This window comes from Sebastes umbrosus, chromosome 1 (genome assembly GCF_015220745.1).
Source record: "Sebastes umbrosus isolate fSebUmb1 chromosome 1, fSebUmb1.pri, whole genome shotgun sequence".
In the NCBI taxonomy this organism is placed as follows: domain Eukaryota; kingdom Metazoa; phylum Chordata; class Actinopteri; order Perciformes; family Sebastidae; genus Sebastes; species Sebastes umbrosus.
This window is the reverse complement of record NC_051269.1, coordinates 25,521,937-25,538,251: the sequence shown is the minus strand read 5'-3', so window position 1 is coordinate 25,538,251 and position 16,315 is coordinate 25,521,937. Positions and strand designations below refer to the sequence as shown.

The 16,315-nt window shown below is 39.4% G+C and overlaps 1 protein-coding gene across 22 annotated transcripts in view; it reads right to left on the bottom strand.

Moving 5' to 3' along the window:
* cacna1da (calcium channel, voltage-dependent, L type, alpha 1D subunit, a) overlaps positions 1 to 16,315 on the bottom strand; it is a 75,275-nt gene that overhangs the window by 37,148 nt on the left and 21,812 nt on the right. For all 22 annotated transcript variants that reach the window (XM_037771813.1, XM_037771840.1, XM_037771859.1 and 19 more), the window contains exons 4-9: positions 11,373 to 11,512; positions 5,535 to 5,704; positions 4,375 to 4,539; positions 2,122 to 2,318; positions 1,655 to 1,758; positions 211 to 380 (exon numbers count right to left, since the gene is read on the bottom strand). In XM_037771813.1, the coding sequence (XP_037627741.1) occupies positions 211 to 380; positions 1,655 to 1,758; positions 2,122 to 2,318; positions 4,375 to 4,539; positions 5,535 to 5,704; positions 11,373 to 11,512 (946 nt within the window). The remainder of the gene's footprint in view (positions 1 to 210; positions 381 to 1,654; positions 1,759 to 2,121; positions 2,319 to 4,374; positions 4,540 to 5,534; positions 5,705 to 11,372; positions 11,513 to 16,315) is intronic.

The following is a 16,315-nucleotide window of genomic DNA, read 5'->3' as shown; positions in this document are numbered from 1 at the left end:
ATGAGCTATACTGCAACCAGCCACCAGGGGGCGTTTGAGATGTTTTGGCTTCACTTTTGGGGAGCTGTCATGTCGTCCATCTTTATATACAGTCTATGGAAACAACCCTTTCAAGCCAACTATAATACACACTGCTGGATATTTTTCTCGGTGCTGTATTGAAGGGCTCAGCGCCACATTACTCTGGGAGTAATGGGGTAAGGGGCTTACGGTTGCGCTTGCTCCCCTCATCGGCCTCATCCTCGTTGTCAGGGTCTATGTCTTCGGCCTGAGTGATCCAGTCCAGGTAACCCTTCAGATCCTCCTCCAGCTGCTGCTTCTCACGCAGCTTCTGGAAGTCTCCGCGAGCTTTGGCCTTCTCTCTCTCCTTGGAGAACTCTCTGGGTTTGCAGAAGCACACACACACAGAAAAAAGGCAAACACATACAAATACACAAGAGATCATAAATGACCAAAAACACACACTCATAAAGAGAAACTCACTTTCACAGCAAGCAAATGGAAATAATCTTCCTTTCTATATTAAATAATCTCTAACAATATGACATTTTTCACTACACTGCATAAAGATATTCACATAGTCACACAACCTTTCAATGCCTTGTGTGTTTTAGTGAACCCTAGCCACTGGAGGGAGATGTACACTTTTGAAAGACAACACAGCGCTATATTTAGAGCCCGACAGTACAGTAGCGTATCCTTCAGGCGAGCATCTTAATCATACAGAAAAGGCAATTTAGGTGGACAGATGGTTTCAAGAGACACGAAACATTCGCACAGCGTCTAAAAACTCACAGATTATATAAAACGACTGCGGAAACAATGTGCAGGGATTCAGGAGAAGGTAAATATATTCAGTGCATGGTGGAATATTGTCATTACTGAGAAAAATATGTATTTAAGCTGGGATGCTGAAAAAGACAAAAACACGCAAAGCAGCATTTGTAAAACTGCATTTAGAAAGTTGATGCTGATAATAAATTATGCCAATCTAAAGTAGCCACCAGGACCTAACAAGAGTGTCTGAGTTGATGATTCTGTTAACCTAGTTGGCTTTTTTAAATCTGTCTTCGCCGGCTGGTCAACCATCCAGAGTTAATTCTACTGTAATACCCTGCCCCCACTCCACAGAGCTGGGGAAGCAAACTGGGGTTTGAGAGAGCTTAGGAGCGCATAGGGAGTGAAGGGCGAGGAATAAGATTAATTTCCCTCTCAGGAGGTTGGGTGGGTTTGAGGACGGGGTGGGGGAGGAAACGCTCACTTTGCAGTTGCGGCGGAAAGGACGTGATAGTTTGACGCCTACAGAGGTCAGAGTAGAACGCCTGAGAACGAATACTCATTTATCTTGTGGTCCTAACGCAGAATAGCCAATAATATCTCGACATTTTTGTATACAGATTGTCAGGATCTTACATCCCAAGACTCTGCAGCATAAAACAAACCACACGCTTTGCACACTGCAAACCACTGCACACGTTTCCTCTTACCCACTGAGCACACCCAACACAAGGTTTAACACGAAAAAGGATCCCAGTATGATCAGGCTAACAAAATAAATCCAAGGTGTTTCCCATCCGATGGCATCGTTGACCTGCAGGAGCCGAAAGTAGCCGGTTAACAGACAGAAACTCTGCAAAGAGAGGAAGGTGCTTACCCGCTCAACACACCCAAAACCAGGTTAAGAACGAAAAAGGAGCCGAAGATCACAAGACTGACAAAGTACACCCATGGAAGCTCAAAGCCCATAGCATCGTTCATCTGGAGGAACAAGCGTCACCACAGACGAAGGAGAGGAGGAAGAAGAGAGTGAAACAGACTGTTAAAGGTAGAAACTGTCAGAAAAGAACAGCAGAAAAGTCGATGAAGAAAAATAGAGATCTTGCAGGAATACTAAAAGTACCAGAAAGGATAGCATGTTATTGTTTATGTGAGTTGTTGCATGCATTCAATCATTTCATCAATCAATCATATCAGAGTGATAAGAGCCGCCTCAGGAAGTTATCAGCAGCTTCATCATCACAGTGTCAGTCACATTATCGTTGCGTGTCTGATCCGAGCAGACATGTAAGCTGAAGGCGTGTGACAGTCACAGGATGTTGAACTGGGAAGGCAGAGACTCACCCAGTACAGCACGTCCGTCCAGCCCTCCATGGTGATGCACTGAAACACCGTCAGCATGGCAAACAGGAAGTTGTCAAAATTGGTGATGCCACCGTTTGGACCTCGCCAGCCTTCCCTACACTCGCTGCCGTTGATGGGGCATTGGCGCCCGTGCCCTGAGATCGCACATGGAGCTGGTTCCTCTTCTGCTATCGAATCTAAACAAAGAGAGGAACAAAACAGTGTTTGTAACTCAATTATGTCAAACAGGGGTCTCAAACTACAGCCCCTCAGACAATTTCATCAGGCCCTCGCGATGTTTACAATTTATTGTTGTATCTGGCCTACAAATACATTTCTTTACTTTTTCCTATTTGGAGAAATCAATTGGAAATAATTGGAGGCATCTAGTGGTTTGGTTGCAGATTGCCAGTGGAGTACCCCTTCGCTCACTCCTCCCTTTTCCAAGACGGTGGTAGTGTGAGCCGCCGAGTGCAAAACCGTGGTAACGCCGTTCGCCTCGCTCTGAGGCCATCCTCACCATAATAACACTACTTTAGGAGCAACGGAAGTCAGACGGTGGCTGGCGGTACCACGGTTTTGCACTGTGTGGCTCACGTTACCGCGGTTTCACAAGTGTGTCGGAGAACTACGGTGGCCTTCAGGTAACGTAAAAACGTGAAAGGCTCTCTCTAAAGCCAGTGTTTGGTTTATCCGTTCTGTGTTACTGTAGAAACAATGTAATAACCTGATTTACATCAGTTATTTTGCATTCCTCTGTCATTACAAATATGTGGGTTACTGCCAGATATTGATAAGATGCATAAGAACTCTTATTCTGTTAAGGTGCACTGTATATATTGACAAGCTTGCTTAAAGAACAAACTAAAACAAAGAGTGCACTCAGGTTAACACAGACTAAAGACTAAAATTCCCTGGGTCTTTCTATTTTGTTTCTATTTTATTTTTCATATTGTGCGGTCCTGTGTTTTATATGTGCAATAATACCTGCATTCAGTTAATACAAGGTGGAAGCTGAGATACTGTGTATGTGGTGTTATTTCTCATTATAAGCTGTGTGACTGAAGGAGTTACTTCATATTTTCCGATTATATTGTTAGAGTGAGTGTCATAGTGAGAGTCTTAGTTTACCCTAGACTGGTTTATTTTACAATGAGATGTCTCTCATCTTGCCATGTACTGGAGTTTAAAGGGGCTTAACACTATATTGAGTACTGTGTAAAGTGTTCTTCATATCACGAGCCTATGGTGAGATGGTTACACATGGTGGAGCAACACGGCGGACTCCGTGGAGAGGACCCGCTCCCTATGTAGATATGAAGGGTTCATTCTAAGCTAACAAAAACACAGCTATTCTTAGTTTCAGGTGATTATACACAAGTGAAAACATCTGCTAATAGACCCCCCGAAATGGTGCACACTGTTTCTTTTACTGCAGAATTAACACTTAACAACCAACAGCACCTTCTAAATCAACACACTTTCTAAACCTTAAAGAAAAGTTGAACACAAGGACAAATAGTTTCAAGAGAGGTGGATTTTTTTTTCTCCATGTCGTGTAACGCGACTGCTTCCCTTCCCATCTGCAAGGAGAACGCTGCTGTTCTCCAAGAAAACTTCGCATTACTCTAATTAACATGCAGAGCAGCGCCATGTACGAGAGAGGGAGGGAAAACAAACAGTGTGTTTCAGCAGCCCCCCTAGGAGAGAACAAGCTGGCCTGTGGCCACCAGGTTATTGAAGTTTGGGACCCCTGACGTATCCGTTTTTAAAATTTCACCACCCACACGAGACATTGTAAATAAAATGTTGCAGTGTCAGGCTGCATGTATTTCTGTCTATACTGTAGATAAACAGAAGGAGTGTGTCGTTGTTGTCACGGTGTTGAACTAGAAATACTCTAATCAGGTTTTATTCCCCATTTGAGACAAAGTGATTTAGATAAAATTATAAAAATTGGTGCCTGAGACTTTCTATGCTTCAGTTTGTGCAATATACAATGCACATAAGCTATTATGTCAACCTGACTTGATGGATTGTATAAAATATCCTTTGTACACCTGTTAACCTAGGCCTACATGCTGTCAGATTCAATATTAGGTTTCACCTTCAGAATAGAGAAATGCATGTTGATGTTTGTTGAAAGTCAGTGTACAGTAGTTTTAAGGTCATGCTACTATTACTGCTTGTTACTGTATTATAAATACAAGATGTGTAGACCTGAACGTTTACTGGATATGATAGAATCCGTACCTGGGGTCATCCCTGAGCCAGGAAAAAAGCAGGTCGCGTGCATTTTACCGATGAAGAGCTCCAGGCCGATAATAGCATAGATGATGATGACGAACAAGACCAGGAGGGCGATGTGAAGGAGAGGTACCATGGCTTTAATGATGGAGTTCAACACCACCTGTAAACCTAAGCACGGAGAAAAATACACACATTACATGAAGCTCAGCTGTACTTTGAATGCACGGTAAGAAAATACAGCTACAAACGTCAGTTGCTACCAATCTCCATCCCCGTCCTTATCGCAAAAATGGTTCATTTGGTTCATGATGGTTCACATTACGACATAAAACTAGAATTACAGCCTCGCAGTTGTATGCCTCCACCAACCAGTCAACTTGCAGTTTACATCCATGTCTGCCCAAAATGTCATCACTTCATCATTTTATCCGATTAGACATTTGTGTGAAATAACCTGTTTTGTGAGGTCACAGTGACCTTTAACCACCAAAATCGAATCAGTCTATTTTTGAGTTCAAGTGGACGTTTGTGCCAAATTTGAAGAAATTCCCTCCAGATGTTCCTGAGATATCCCGTTCATGATAGTGGACCAGACGGACGTACAGACCCGAAAACAAAATGCCTCCAGCCTTGGCTATCACTGCCGCTGACGCATAAATATATACATTTATTTATAATTAATTAATTATATAATATAATATATAATAATATGTATTAAATAATATAATTAAAATGTATTATTTTATTCATCAACAACAGATGTGCGCAGTGTAAGATGACTATTCTGTAACCTACTGTATGTTTTCCCCACAAGTAGGCGCTTTTTCTTTTTACAAATTTGATACCAGTTTCAGTAGCCATCCTATATAAATATTTCAGTACATCTAGAACCACATATAGTTCATAAATGTGTCAGAAGTGTTTTTATCACAGAGCTCATGTCTCTAGGGCGCTGATGTAGATGTTGAATAGATGTTTCATCCTCAGGGATGATACATAGACCATCTGGACTCGTCATGTGTAACCCTCCAACCTACAATTTACTGGGAATAGTAAGATCATTATGCTATATATACATAAAATATGTGGATAATCTTATAGCTTATCTTGTACTTGGTTGACATGGGTTGCCTGTGTGCTGGTACGTGGAGCTGAGTACTTACTGGGTACTCCTGAGACTAGCCGCAGGGGTCGCAGCACACGGAAGGCTCGTAGGGCTTTAACATCGAAACCACCTGGTTTACCTCCGTGTCCGTGCATCGACGGATGGAGATCTCCTTCAACCTCTACCTTCTCTTCTTTGGTCAAAAGCTCCAAGACAACACTGAAGAGTCTGTCAGAAAACAAAGACAGAAGAACCTCACATTATTAGAAAACATACTGTATAACACACAACAACATGTTTGCATCTGAGCTGCTATATTGTATGTTCCAGAGAATTCGTATGTTATGTTTGTAGCGCTGCAACGATCTGTCGATTGACAGAAAATGAATTGGTAACTATTTTGATTAATTGTTTTAGTCCATTTTCAAGAAAAGAGATGCCAAACAAACAATTTTCAGTCACCTTTGGCTCTGGAAAATTATATAAGAAAGAACGACTAATCAATTCAAAGAAAATATCAACATGTTAATCAATAATGAAAATAATCGCTTGTTGCAGTAATATATAAACATTGCGTACAAGCATTCTCCTCCCCTTCAACTATCTCCGCTATTTATTTTGCAAGGGCACCAGGCACCTCATTTACATAATGAGGCAGAAATGCATAAAGAAATGTAAAAGGAAAAATGTAGAGAAATGTATAAAGAAAATAATACAGAAATAAATAATCATAAATACATATGAAATAAATAATAAATAAATACAAAAATTAATTAATTAATTAAAAATACATGCAAAAATAAAACGATCAATTTAAAAATAAATAAAAATAAATAACTAAATAAATAAAAGGGATTATTAAACAGAAGAGTAAATAAATAAGGGAATTAATTAACAAAGATAAATAAATAAAGAAGCAAATTAAAACCATTTTTTTAATTTTATCAATTAATCAATGGCTAAGTTTATTTTTAATATTATTTTTGCTACATTTAATGACATATTTATTTATTTATCGAGTAATTTATTTATTTATTCATTTATTTTTCATTTTGGCAGATGCCATCTTCTCACACATCAATAATGTCCTTCTGGGACTTGGTGGCCAAGTGGTTACAGCACATCCATTTAACATTAACAGCAATGTCCCGATTCAATAACCTTTTTAATAATTCAATTGACTGGATACAAGTTCTGTCACAAAACTTATTCCTGGCTGAGAGCGTTTTTATTTTACTGTTGTTGATCCCTCAAAGTATCATTTAGCTGTGAAACTATGTGTCATCAGTTTACTTTACAGCCACCCACAAACCATACTGATATCACCAGGATACAGTCGGATTAACAAGAGTACTATATTGAATACAATGCACCGCTAATGTTATTAAATGGTATAAAAACTGGTTAGTAAACACTGTACTGGTAGCTTCCACATATTCATAGTATTTTAAAGACCTGACAAATCAATTGTCAGTTATTTCTTTTCAATGTAAAGCCTGTGAGTTATAATGCCTATCAGTTAAAAGTACACAAACAGCAGATAAATGTTTCCTACTGCGGTCACAAAGGGAAATCATCAGTGAACGAATCTCTCACCATGAAAGAGGACACTTCATTACAGTCAGTTAGACATTCCCCACCTCGCCAAGAGGAGAAATCATCTCGACACATCACATCAACGCTGCGGACTAAAAACAGTGAATGGAGCTGCCGATAGGAAGGAGCTCTGAGGGCCTATAAGCAGCACAGTCTGCTCAGACTTATGTTATACTGAGTCACAGCTGAGAGACTGACCGCCTGCCACTGGGGCTTCATTACTCATCCAGTCATGTTCAAAACAAAACATATCGACACCTTTTTACTGCGTTTACCTGAGGAGAACCGCTTTCATAAAAATGACACAACAGGTTTCTTTACAATGTGTCTCCTCGCTGTTTAAGGAGTCATATAAGTGTTTTTTACTGCAAATCACTTTAAAGTAATTTACACTAAAAGATTTGTAATATCTTAACAGATGTTAAAAATGTGAGAGACCCCACCCATAACTACATGTTATGTTAGATTTAAGAGTTGTGGTCCTGTAGTGTGCAACGATTTGACCAAAACAGCACACCACACACTAACAGATTCATTCATGAACCGCAAGAGTCCCGACTCAGAAAATGAAAATCTCGCAAAATCTCTCGCTATAAAACGTGACTTCAGTGTCAACAAACAAAGCGGACGACGAGCAGAAAGAATTAACGATGTTAGTTTTTGCTCTACTTTGTACTGAGAAAAAAAAGAGAAAAATATGGATGAAGTCATGGAGACAAGTTAAATACAAAGGTGCAGTTTGCGTTGGTTCAATGGGTTCACTGAATGCAGCAACAATGCAGCATTAGAATTCATTAGGAGTCATGTAAAGCCAATATTCACTGTCTTTATGTTTCGGTCTCTTTAGCTGCTAAATCCGTATGTTCACCAGCTAGCTGCTAACTAAAAGCTGAGGGGAATTGCAGATTACTATAATTCTTCTATATGGGTTTTTCCACAATTAATTTAACCATTCACATTACACATAGTTATTTAATCCATTGTTAATATAAAATATTGATTAATATAGCTTTATGAATACATTATTTGTAGTTTAAGAGTTTTAAACTGGCATGATCCTTTTAAGTAAAAAAAATCTTCCTATCTCATAGTTACTCACCTCCACTTCAAACCACAGTACCTAAAAATGTTCCTTTTTTCCCCTGATGAATTCACAAAATGTTCTTTTACATGACCTCACTGTTACCTTTTTCTTTGTTGCAAAGCTAATTTACATTTCTGGCACCCACATCCTTTTAATACAATCATCTTTTAAATAAATCTTTTCAGATAAGTCAAGAAAAGAGACTTTTTACTATAACATTATACACCTTTGATATTTTTTCTTGCATTTGAACACTTTTCTCTCTATGTAGAGCATTACTGAACGAAAAACTACATTCAAGCCCTTCACAAAGCACAGCTGAGTCTTCGAGCGCCTATAGCCTTTATTGAACCGTAACGTGATCTACTATAATCTATAAATACAAAGACTCGTAAACATATTGAAGCCTGTTGTGAAATGTGCTGAACTTTGACTTTTCCACCTGAATTTATGCAGCGGTTTCAGAGCCATATTGACACAGCTATATTTTGATACTGGCAGTATTTTTCAGTGTGTCGTTTCAATGATTTAGCAGCAACCGTCACTCTTCGTAGCAGGAGCAGCCGTCTTTCACTGCATGGCAGATCAACCCTGCATGCTGCATACAGACAGAGATCTGACCCAGCTACCCACTGGACTGTGTGTATAAAAGGAGAGAGAAAGGAAGGGAGATAGAGGAGGAAAAAAGACGCTGCGATAAGGATGAAGATAACCAGAGGAGAGTGTGCAGGAGATAGGAATGAGGGCAGAGTGAGGTGGGGAAGTGTAAAGCGTGACGTACGAGATCAAAATGGAAGGGGGAAGTATAAGAAATAGCTGCAGAGACAAAGCAGAGCAGGATGTGAGCGAAAGACAGTCAGCGAGAGGAGAGGGAAAAATGGGAGGGAGTGTTGGAGAAGAGATGAAGTATGGAGAGATGGTGACTCACACCAGTGGTGGTAAAGCTCTGATTTATTCTCTCTGTCTTTTCTGGGTCATATATTGTGGGCGTATGAGGGTCTCTATTAGCACTTGGCTGCTCGGAGCAGAGGCTTAAGGAACTTTAACTTTAACACGGACTGCCTCTCTCAGAAACGCTGTAAACTGCAACCGTCAAGCTGTTACGCAGACTAATTCTTCTAATTCTGAGATGTTGGTCCGTCTTCTTTGCCTTTCTGTGCTGAAAAGTCGTTTTATATGTTCGGACGATTCACTCGTTTATTTTGTTAACATGATACATTCAAGACAGGAGGCGCTTTGCAATGTGACAAAGCAGAGATTCTTGATTTTTCTATTATTTTCGGTAATGTGCCTATAGCCCTGGCCCAGCTGATATCACAATTTGTAATACTAAGGAAGCTTCAAGTTTTAATATTCCTGCTGATTTTAAATCAACGGCTGGTTTAGGTTTCATCCATTTTAATGTACGCAGTTTTATTACTAAACTGGATAAGAATCATGTAATTATTATGAGTCGTGGTTAAGTAAATCTGTAATTGACAAGGATATTAGTGTTGATGGTTATAATGTTGTAATAGGGGAGGTGGTATTGCTATTTTTATAAAAAGCAGGTTTCATGTAAAGGTGCAACACGGTCTCACGGGAAGGCGTATAAATAGCACGATATTACATTGACATTCCTTTGTCACGAGGACGCATTTTAGGCTTTTCGCGTGTCATCCATACGCCATGCAACAAAACTACGGTAACGTTCGCAGTGAGGTTTAGGCAACAAAACCACTCTCTTAGGTTTAAGAAAAACATCATGGTTGGGCTTAAAATAAGTACGTAAACTAAGTAAAATACGTAGGGAAACAATGTAACAGAAGTAAGGAAAACAAATCTTGTGACAAACGTCCCAAAAACAAAACAAAACAAAACACCGGTCTCCTGGTTGAAAGTCCTGTGTGACGCCTTCATTCCCGCCGTCCATAAGCAGTCTTTCTCCCTTTTTATTCAACGTCACTAACTTTGAGCGTAACATATACGCGGATGCATTCACATTGCAGTCAGTACGTAGGCGTACAAATGACACACCAAAAGCAAGAAAGGCGTTCTTATTGCACGCTAAATGCCTTTGCGAATTATTGTGTCATTCATACGCCTTTTCGTGCAAATGTGCGGAAAGGTGCTACTCTCTAAATCAGTGACCAAACAATTTGAATTTTTGGCTCTTGATCTTGAGGTATCTAAAACGCTCCATTTTACTGCTGTTGGTTGCTATAAGACGCCATCAGTGGTCAGTGAAGCTCTTCCTCTTTAATGCGCCTCATATCGGGATTTCATTTTAACTAAATTGCTCTGATTGGTCAACAAAAGAGGCAGAACACATTGGCCGAAACGCAGTCTCAACAGGCTATCATCTGATGATGATTTAGCTTTTTATTGGTTTAAAATTAGCTTGTAAACTGGCTACTTGTGAAACAATCTGGTCGTACACGTCGTCTCTCAACTCCAACTCCAGTCTCACATCTCAAGTTGCTATTCAGACTGTAAACAATGAGCAGTGCACAGAAAAGGAAGTCTTGGCACGGATGTCCGTTGTCTACACCAGAACTCCAGAAATATAGCCCCGACCCCCAGAGGCTTATCGGTCGTCAGACCGGAAGCTGATGGGTCCTGAGATTGCTACATAAGTGCAATGTGGCTTGGGCCAAAGCAAGGGGTTTTGTCTTGATTCACAGTCAGGCTGGCTGCTTTTCAGGCAACTGTGCAATGCTTGCAGATTTTTAATCTAAATTTCCCTGGTTAAATGCATTTTAAATCAATAAAATTAAAACAAACCTTGAGATCAAAGAATGCAAATCCAAACCCCAAACTGAAATAACAAAACCTCATGATCTGTTCAGCAAAAGGACACGTTGTTTGGATGAGCTGGCATGATGCCCACTAAAGCAGATAATAGGTTTAATCAAATACATTATACACTGTGTTTAAGTAGAGTAAGTAAGGGAAAATGTACAGCATTGTTGTGCATCGCCCTGAAGGGGATTCTTTCACAACAATGTCCCACTAGCTGTACATTATCCCAATTATTACACGGCTACTTATTGAAGAAACCATTATTTTCACACAAAAACGGTCCGCCAGAGTCCAACATCTGAACTGCTGCCATAGCAACAGTCTGTTATAGAGAAATTACAGACCGCAGAACGCCATGATTGATCAATCAGAATCGAGTATTCAACACACTGTAATACAGTAAGTCAATTGAAATAACTGAACTTGATGACTTACCCTATGACGACAATGACGAAATCCAGCATGTTCCAACCGTTTCTCACGTACGCATTCTGGTGCATCACCAAACCATAAGCGATAATCTTCAGAAAGGTCTCAATCGTGAAAATGATGAGGAAGGCATACTCAACTGTTTCCTGCAGACACAGAAAAAAAGAGAACAATAGATTTTTCATATCAAGATATGATGGATTATCATGAAAAAGCATGAGCATGGCATTAATACAGTGTGTTGGGAGGACAACGCACACAGGCACAAACACTGAAGCACAAATATCAGAATCTAATGGGAACATTACGATGAATGTGCTCAATGGAGTAAGGCCAAAGCAACGTTTTGTGGACATAATTGGGTAATGCTATAGATAATGGTCCAAAATGTACATGAACCCAATATTTTTTTTTATTTTATTTTTTTCAGGGACAGCACACAATTAAAACTAATTGCACCAGAGTTACCAAAGCTAATTTGCATCTGTTGTCCCTGGGCAAGTAGACTACATACAAAAACACAGCACATACAAGTCTATCAGTCTGAGATAATAAAATAAAAACAGTATGACAAATAGTTAATACTTCATTTTGCAGGTCCGCAAATTTCATGGTAATTAGGTGATAATTAACAAGTAACCTATTTGAAATTTCTTTGGAAACACTGCCAAATTACCCCAATATTTACCTCAAAAATTATCGAAAATTACTTTATTATAAATATTATTTAGTAATTATATGCTAAAATAGCATATAGTCGTTAAAATAGGGCTCTTAGGCTTGAGAAGCGGCTGCAAAACTAATAGAAGACACTTCAGATCAGACATAAAATCTCACCATTGTGTGACTTATTGTCGACACAAATGTAACCTGGTAGCTAATGAAATGATTCAGGGAGTTTTTTAAGAAATTTCAAATAAGTTATTTGCTAATTATTATCTATTGACCAGCAGACATGGAAATAACGCATATCAATTAACTTTGTATTCTTTTCCTCCAACCTTAAGGGACGACCCGCTCTACCCACTGAGCTACAGCTGGCCAAGGTGACGTTGCGTGACCTAAATCATACCTATCTGTTCTATCTGTGACAAAATATATGTTGTACTTTTATAAATACATTGGAATGATGTCAAACCAAAATAAAGAGGTGCATGTAGTTACACAGTCACAGAGATGGCATCAACACATTGGGTATTTTATATTGGATGAGCTTGGTCAAGCTTGTTGAGTCTAACAATAGGGGGACGACTGTATACAATCTAGTTCACCAGCTTCATATTTAACATCTGAAAGTCCAATCAATTCAAAAAGTAAAAACAACATTGTTTAACCAGAGCAGCCAGGTCTCCCCCTGTCTTGACCTCATTCTGATCTGATTTGGTTCTCACACTTTCTAACACTTGTCTCAGCACATATTCACAGATCACTGTGAGAACCACGACAACCTGAGAAACCTGGAGGTGCACAGGAACATTTCCATCTAGGAGAGAACAGTAGGACCATCAGTGTTTTTATTTAGTATCACCTCAAATTAAGACTGAAAAGACCAGAAGCTATTTGGCTTTACTCACCAAACCGACCTCGAAGTGCAAGAACTTAAAAAGACTGATTGAACGTTTTTTGCTATTGAACACACTACAAAGAATAAAGTGGACGGACAGCTGACCACCGACATGCATGCACCTTCTGTGCCTGCACGACAGAAAATAACTAGTCAGTAGTCCGTACTCGTTTTCCAAAAATATCAAAATAAAACTTTTTGTTATTAGCTTGGAAGATTAATTGATAATATGTAATATGAAGGTAAAAAGTTTGCTTGGTTTTGCGCAGGCGTTGTATCAGTTGCCAGTTTTTTTTTGAAACTCAGCATTGTGCCTTTGAGAAAGGAAAAAAAAAAGGAAAAAGCACAAATGAGGACAAAACGGCACTAAATGGGTGATAACACTGATTCACTGAGCTGAACAGCCGGTCAGATTCTCTCGCCCACCGCTGTATGAATGCCTCTGAGAGAAGTTAAAAAAGGGACAAACACACTTTGAATAAAAAGACTGTTTTTAGAGGGTACGTGGAGACTAGAAACAGTGATGTAACTCTCACTGCGCCTTTCTGCGGTTGTTTCAAAGACAGAGAGGGAACACGGGGACATCCAGCCATCAGGTTGAGGTCGATTGGGAGTGAAGCTAACAACAGGCGCGCACGTTGCTGGATAAAAGGTGGTGTGTGCATGTTAGTGCAGTGCGATGTGTGCGACGTTGGAGGTGGACGCACCACGGGGTGACTCAGCTGATTTAGGACAGTCCTGGGACCTCCCTGGAGATATGAAACCAGAGAGAGGGAGGGCCTCTTCATCCTTTATGCATGAGGCAGGTCAACGTAAACTCGGCACACAAGCTGCTATTCATGACATCTGTCCGTCAATACAACATTTAACTTTTCACACGGGATGCCCGACGGCTCTTATAATACACAATACTCACACACATCTATATTATTATATACATAGTAACGTCTTCCGCCTGAGGGAGTCCTTAATCCTTTGCTCTGTGTTCTCTGCAGACACCGTAAATGTGAGAGCACTGTGGGCCTCGGGGCTCGTTTTCCCAACAGTTTACTGCAGATTGTGAGAAGCACTTAGCCCAGAATAGGAGACATGGGCCTCTTTGTTAGTGAAGTAAAAGGTTGAGTTAAGCTTGTGGCTGCTGCCTCTATGACGGAGCATGCTCAGGCCGCCGGGAGCAGCGAGAACAGAAAGATTGATACGAGGAGGACGGAAGGGGAGTGACGGAGAGACAAGGGAACAATTTTAGAGGCATTGACGGAACAAAAGGACCAAAACGGCTGCTGCAGTAATCTGTTGGTGTAAATGAGGCTTTGGTTAGGGGGTTAAAAAGTACAATTAAACAGAAATTATTCAGCTTGTCTTTTTATATGCCTGCCAATTTAAGATCTATCAAAGAAGTACCATGATATTAGGGCTGAATGACTTTGAAAAAAATGTCTAATTGTAATTATTTTTACTAATATTGTAATTGCGATATGATTTGCGATATTAAAGGGAATGATCATTTTTCTAAATTTCACTGAAAAACATATTACAGCACATCTCTGCAGCACTGCAGCTAAAATAGTATTTTGACACACATTTTGCCTTTCCGCTTCCTGTGATTTGAAAATTGCAGTAGGCTATATTGCAATTTCCATAAAACTTTGATTAATTGTGCAGCCCTACATGATGTGATCACATTTTCTACATGAATTTAGAATAAAAATATAATATAATATTTTCTCCTGTGTGGTCTACAGCAGTAATTAAGTAATAATTGTAAAGATACAGCAAGCAGCATATAATACGCTGTCAGAACAGTTTTGCCTTTCCAAAGCGCAGTAAATTTATGCAAATTGCCACTTCCTGGTTCGTGAAAGCATGTTAAATATAATAGCAAATGATAACCGTTCCCTCTCAATTAACCAGCAATTTATTCAATCATCAGCACGTTAAACTGCGAGCAGAAATAGAACGAGGGAGAGACACAGGAAGAGAAGGAGAGAGAGGAAAGAGGCCTTTGGGGATGACCATAAATATCTCTGACTCATCTTAGTTTATTTGTGCTGTAAGGAGACTTACTGTACAGTGGTATGTTCCCTTTTCTCATACAGTATATATGCATATAAGCAGTTTAGGTGTTCACTTCAATTCTGTCTATTCATGCAATCACGCATACACACAAATGTTTATGTCCTAAAATGCACGTAACAGTAATAAACTCACGCAGAGCGGGATACCACACGCCATAATACATGCTCCTCCTCGAACCCCCACAGCCGTACAGGCCTTCCTCTGCCACAGCAGGGGGAGCGTTCATGTCTACAGGCACGACTCACCAAGCTCAGATCACCATATGACAAAGGATGCTAACCCGCTGAACCGTGCGTTCTTCTGCATAACTCGCCATATGACTGAGCCATGTGGACGGCGGTAATGTAAACCTATTAAGAATTCAGATGGGCCTGTGAATGCCCACGAGGCTCCGTCTCTCAGTTCCTCCAGACTACACTCAGAAAATCACCAATTAAATTTTGTGCATGCTAATAAAGAGTGGAAATGGAGTCATAAAAATGAAATAATAACAATGAAATAAAACAGCGTGCATTGCAGTTACATCGCTATTGTTCATGCATTATCTTTTATTGTGTAAATAAAGTCAGGTTTAAACTACAGCCTCCTGAAATGAAACCAGGAGTATCAAAACTAATCACAGCCTTAAAATGTTTTCAATTCAATATACAGTACTGTATATATATATACGCAAATATACTCAACATTTGGCTTTACTATCTGTAAAGCATACAACACCATCTATCCTTAGACCCAGACATGCAATAGATGGTGTGTGAACAGAATAGACCAATAAATTACAGTATAGACAATCAGCATGACAAACAGTTTAAAGGAATAGTTTGACAATTTGGGATGCTGGCTCACTTTTTCGCAAAGTTTCTAGATTAAAAAATGCGACTCTCATGTCTGTAAGCTTAACATAAAGATGGCATTTTATATTTTACAGTTAGATGCTGAAAAACAAACCTATAGTCTGAATCCAGCATCACATTAAAGAGAGGACAAAGTCATGCTTCAGTTTATTCAGATAATAGTGCTTCAAAAACAAAACATATGATCATCTAGAATATGTAGGACTGTTACTTCTACATTTACACCAACAATAAAGATAGATGATTATATGAAAAGATAAATTACACCTGCATTAAAAACGGCACCTTACTGAATCTAATGTTGAGGTTCATCTTTATCATTTTTAACTCACCAGGAGACACGATCTGTAAAATATAAATTACATTAAAATGAAGTATACTGTATTGAAGTACTATGTTTTTCTTTTTAGTGATCATTGTCTGATTCAAAGTTGCTGGTTAATGTGACTATATAA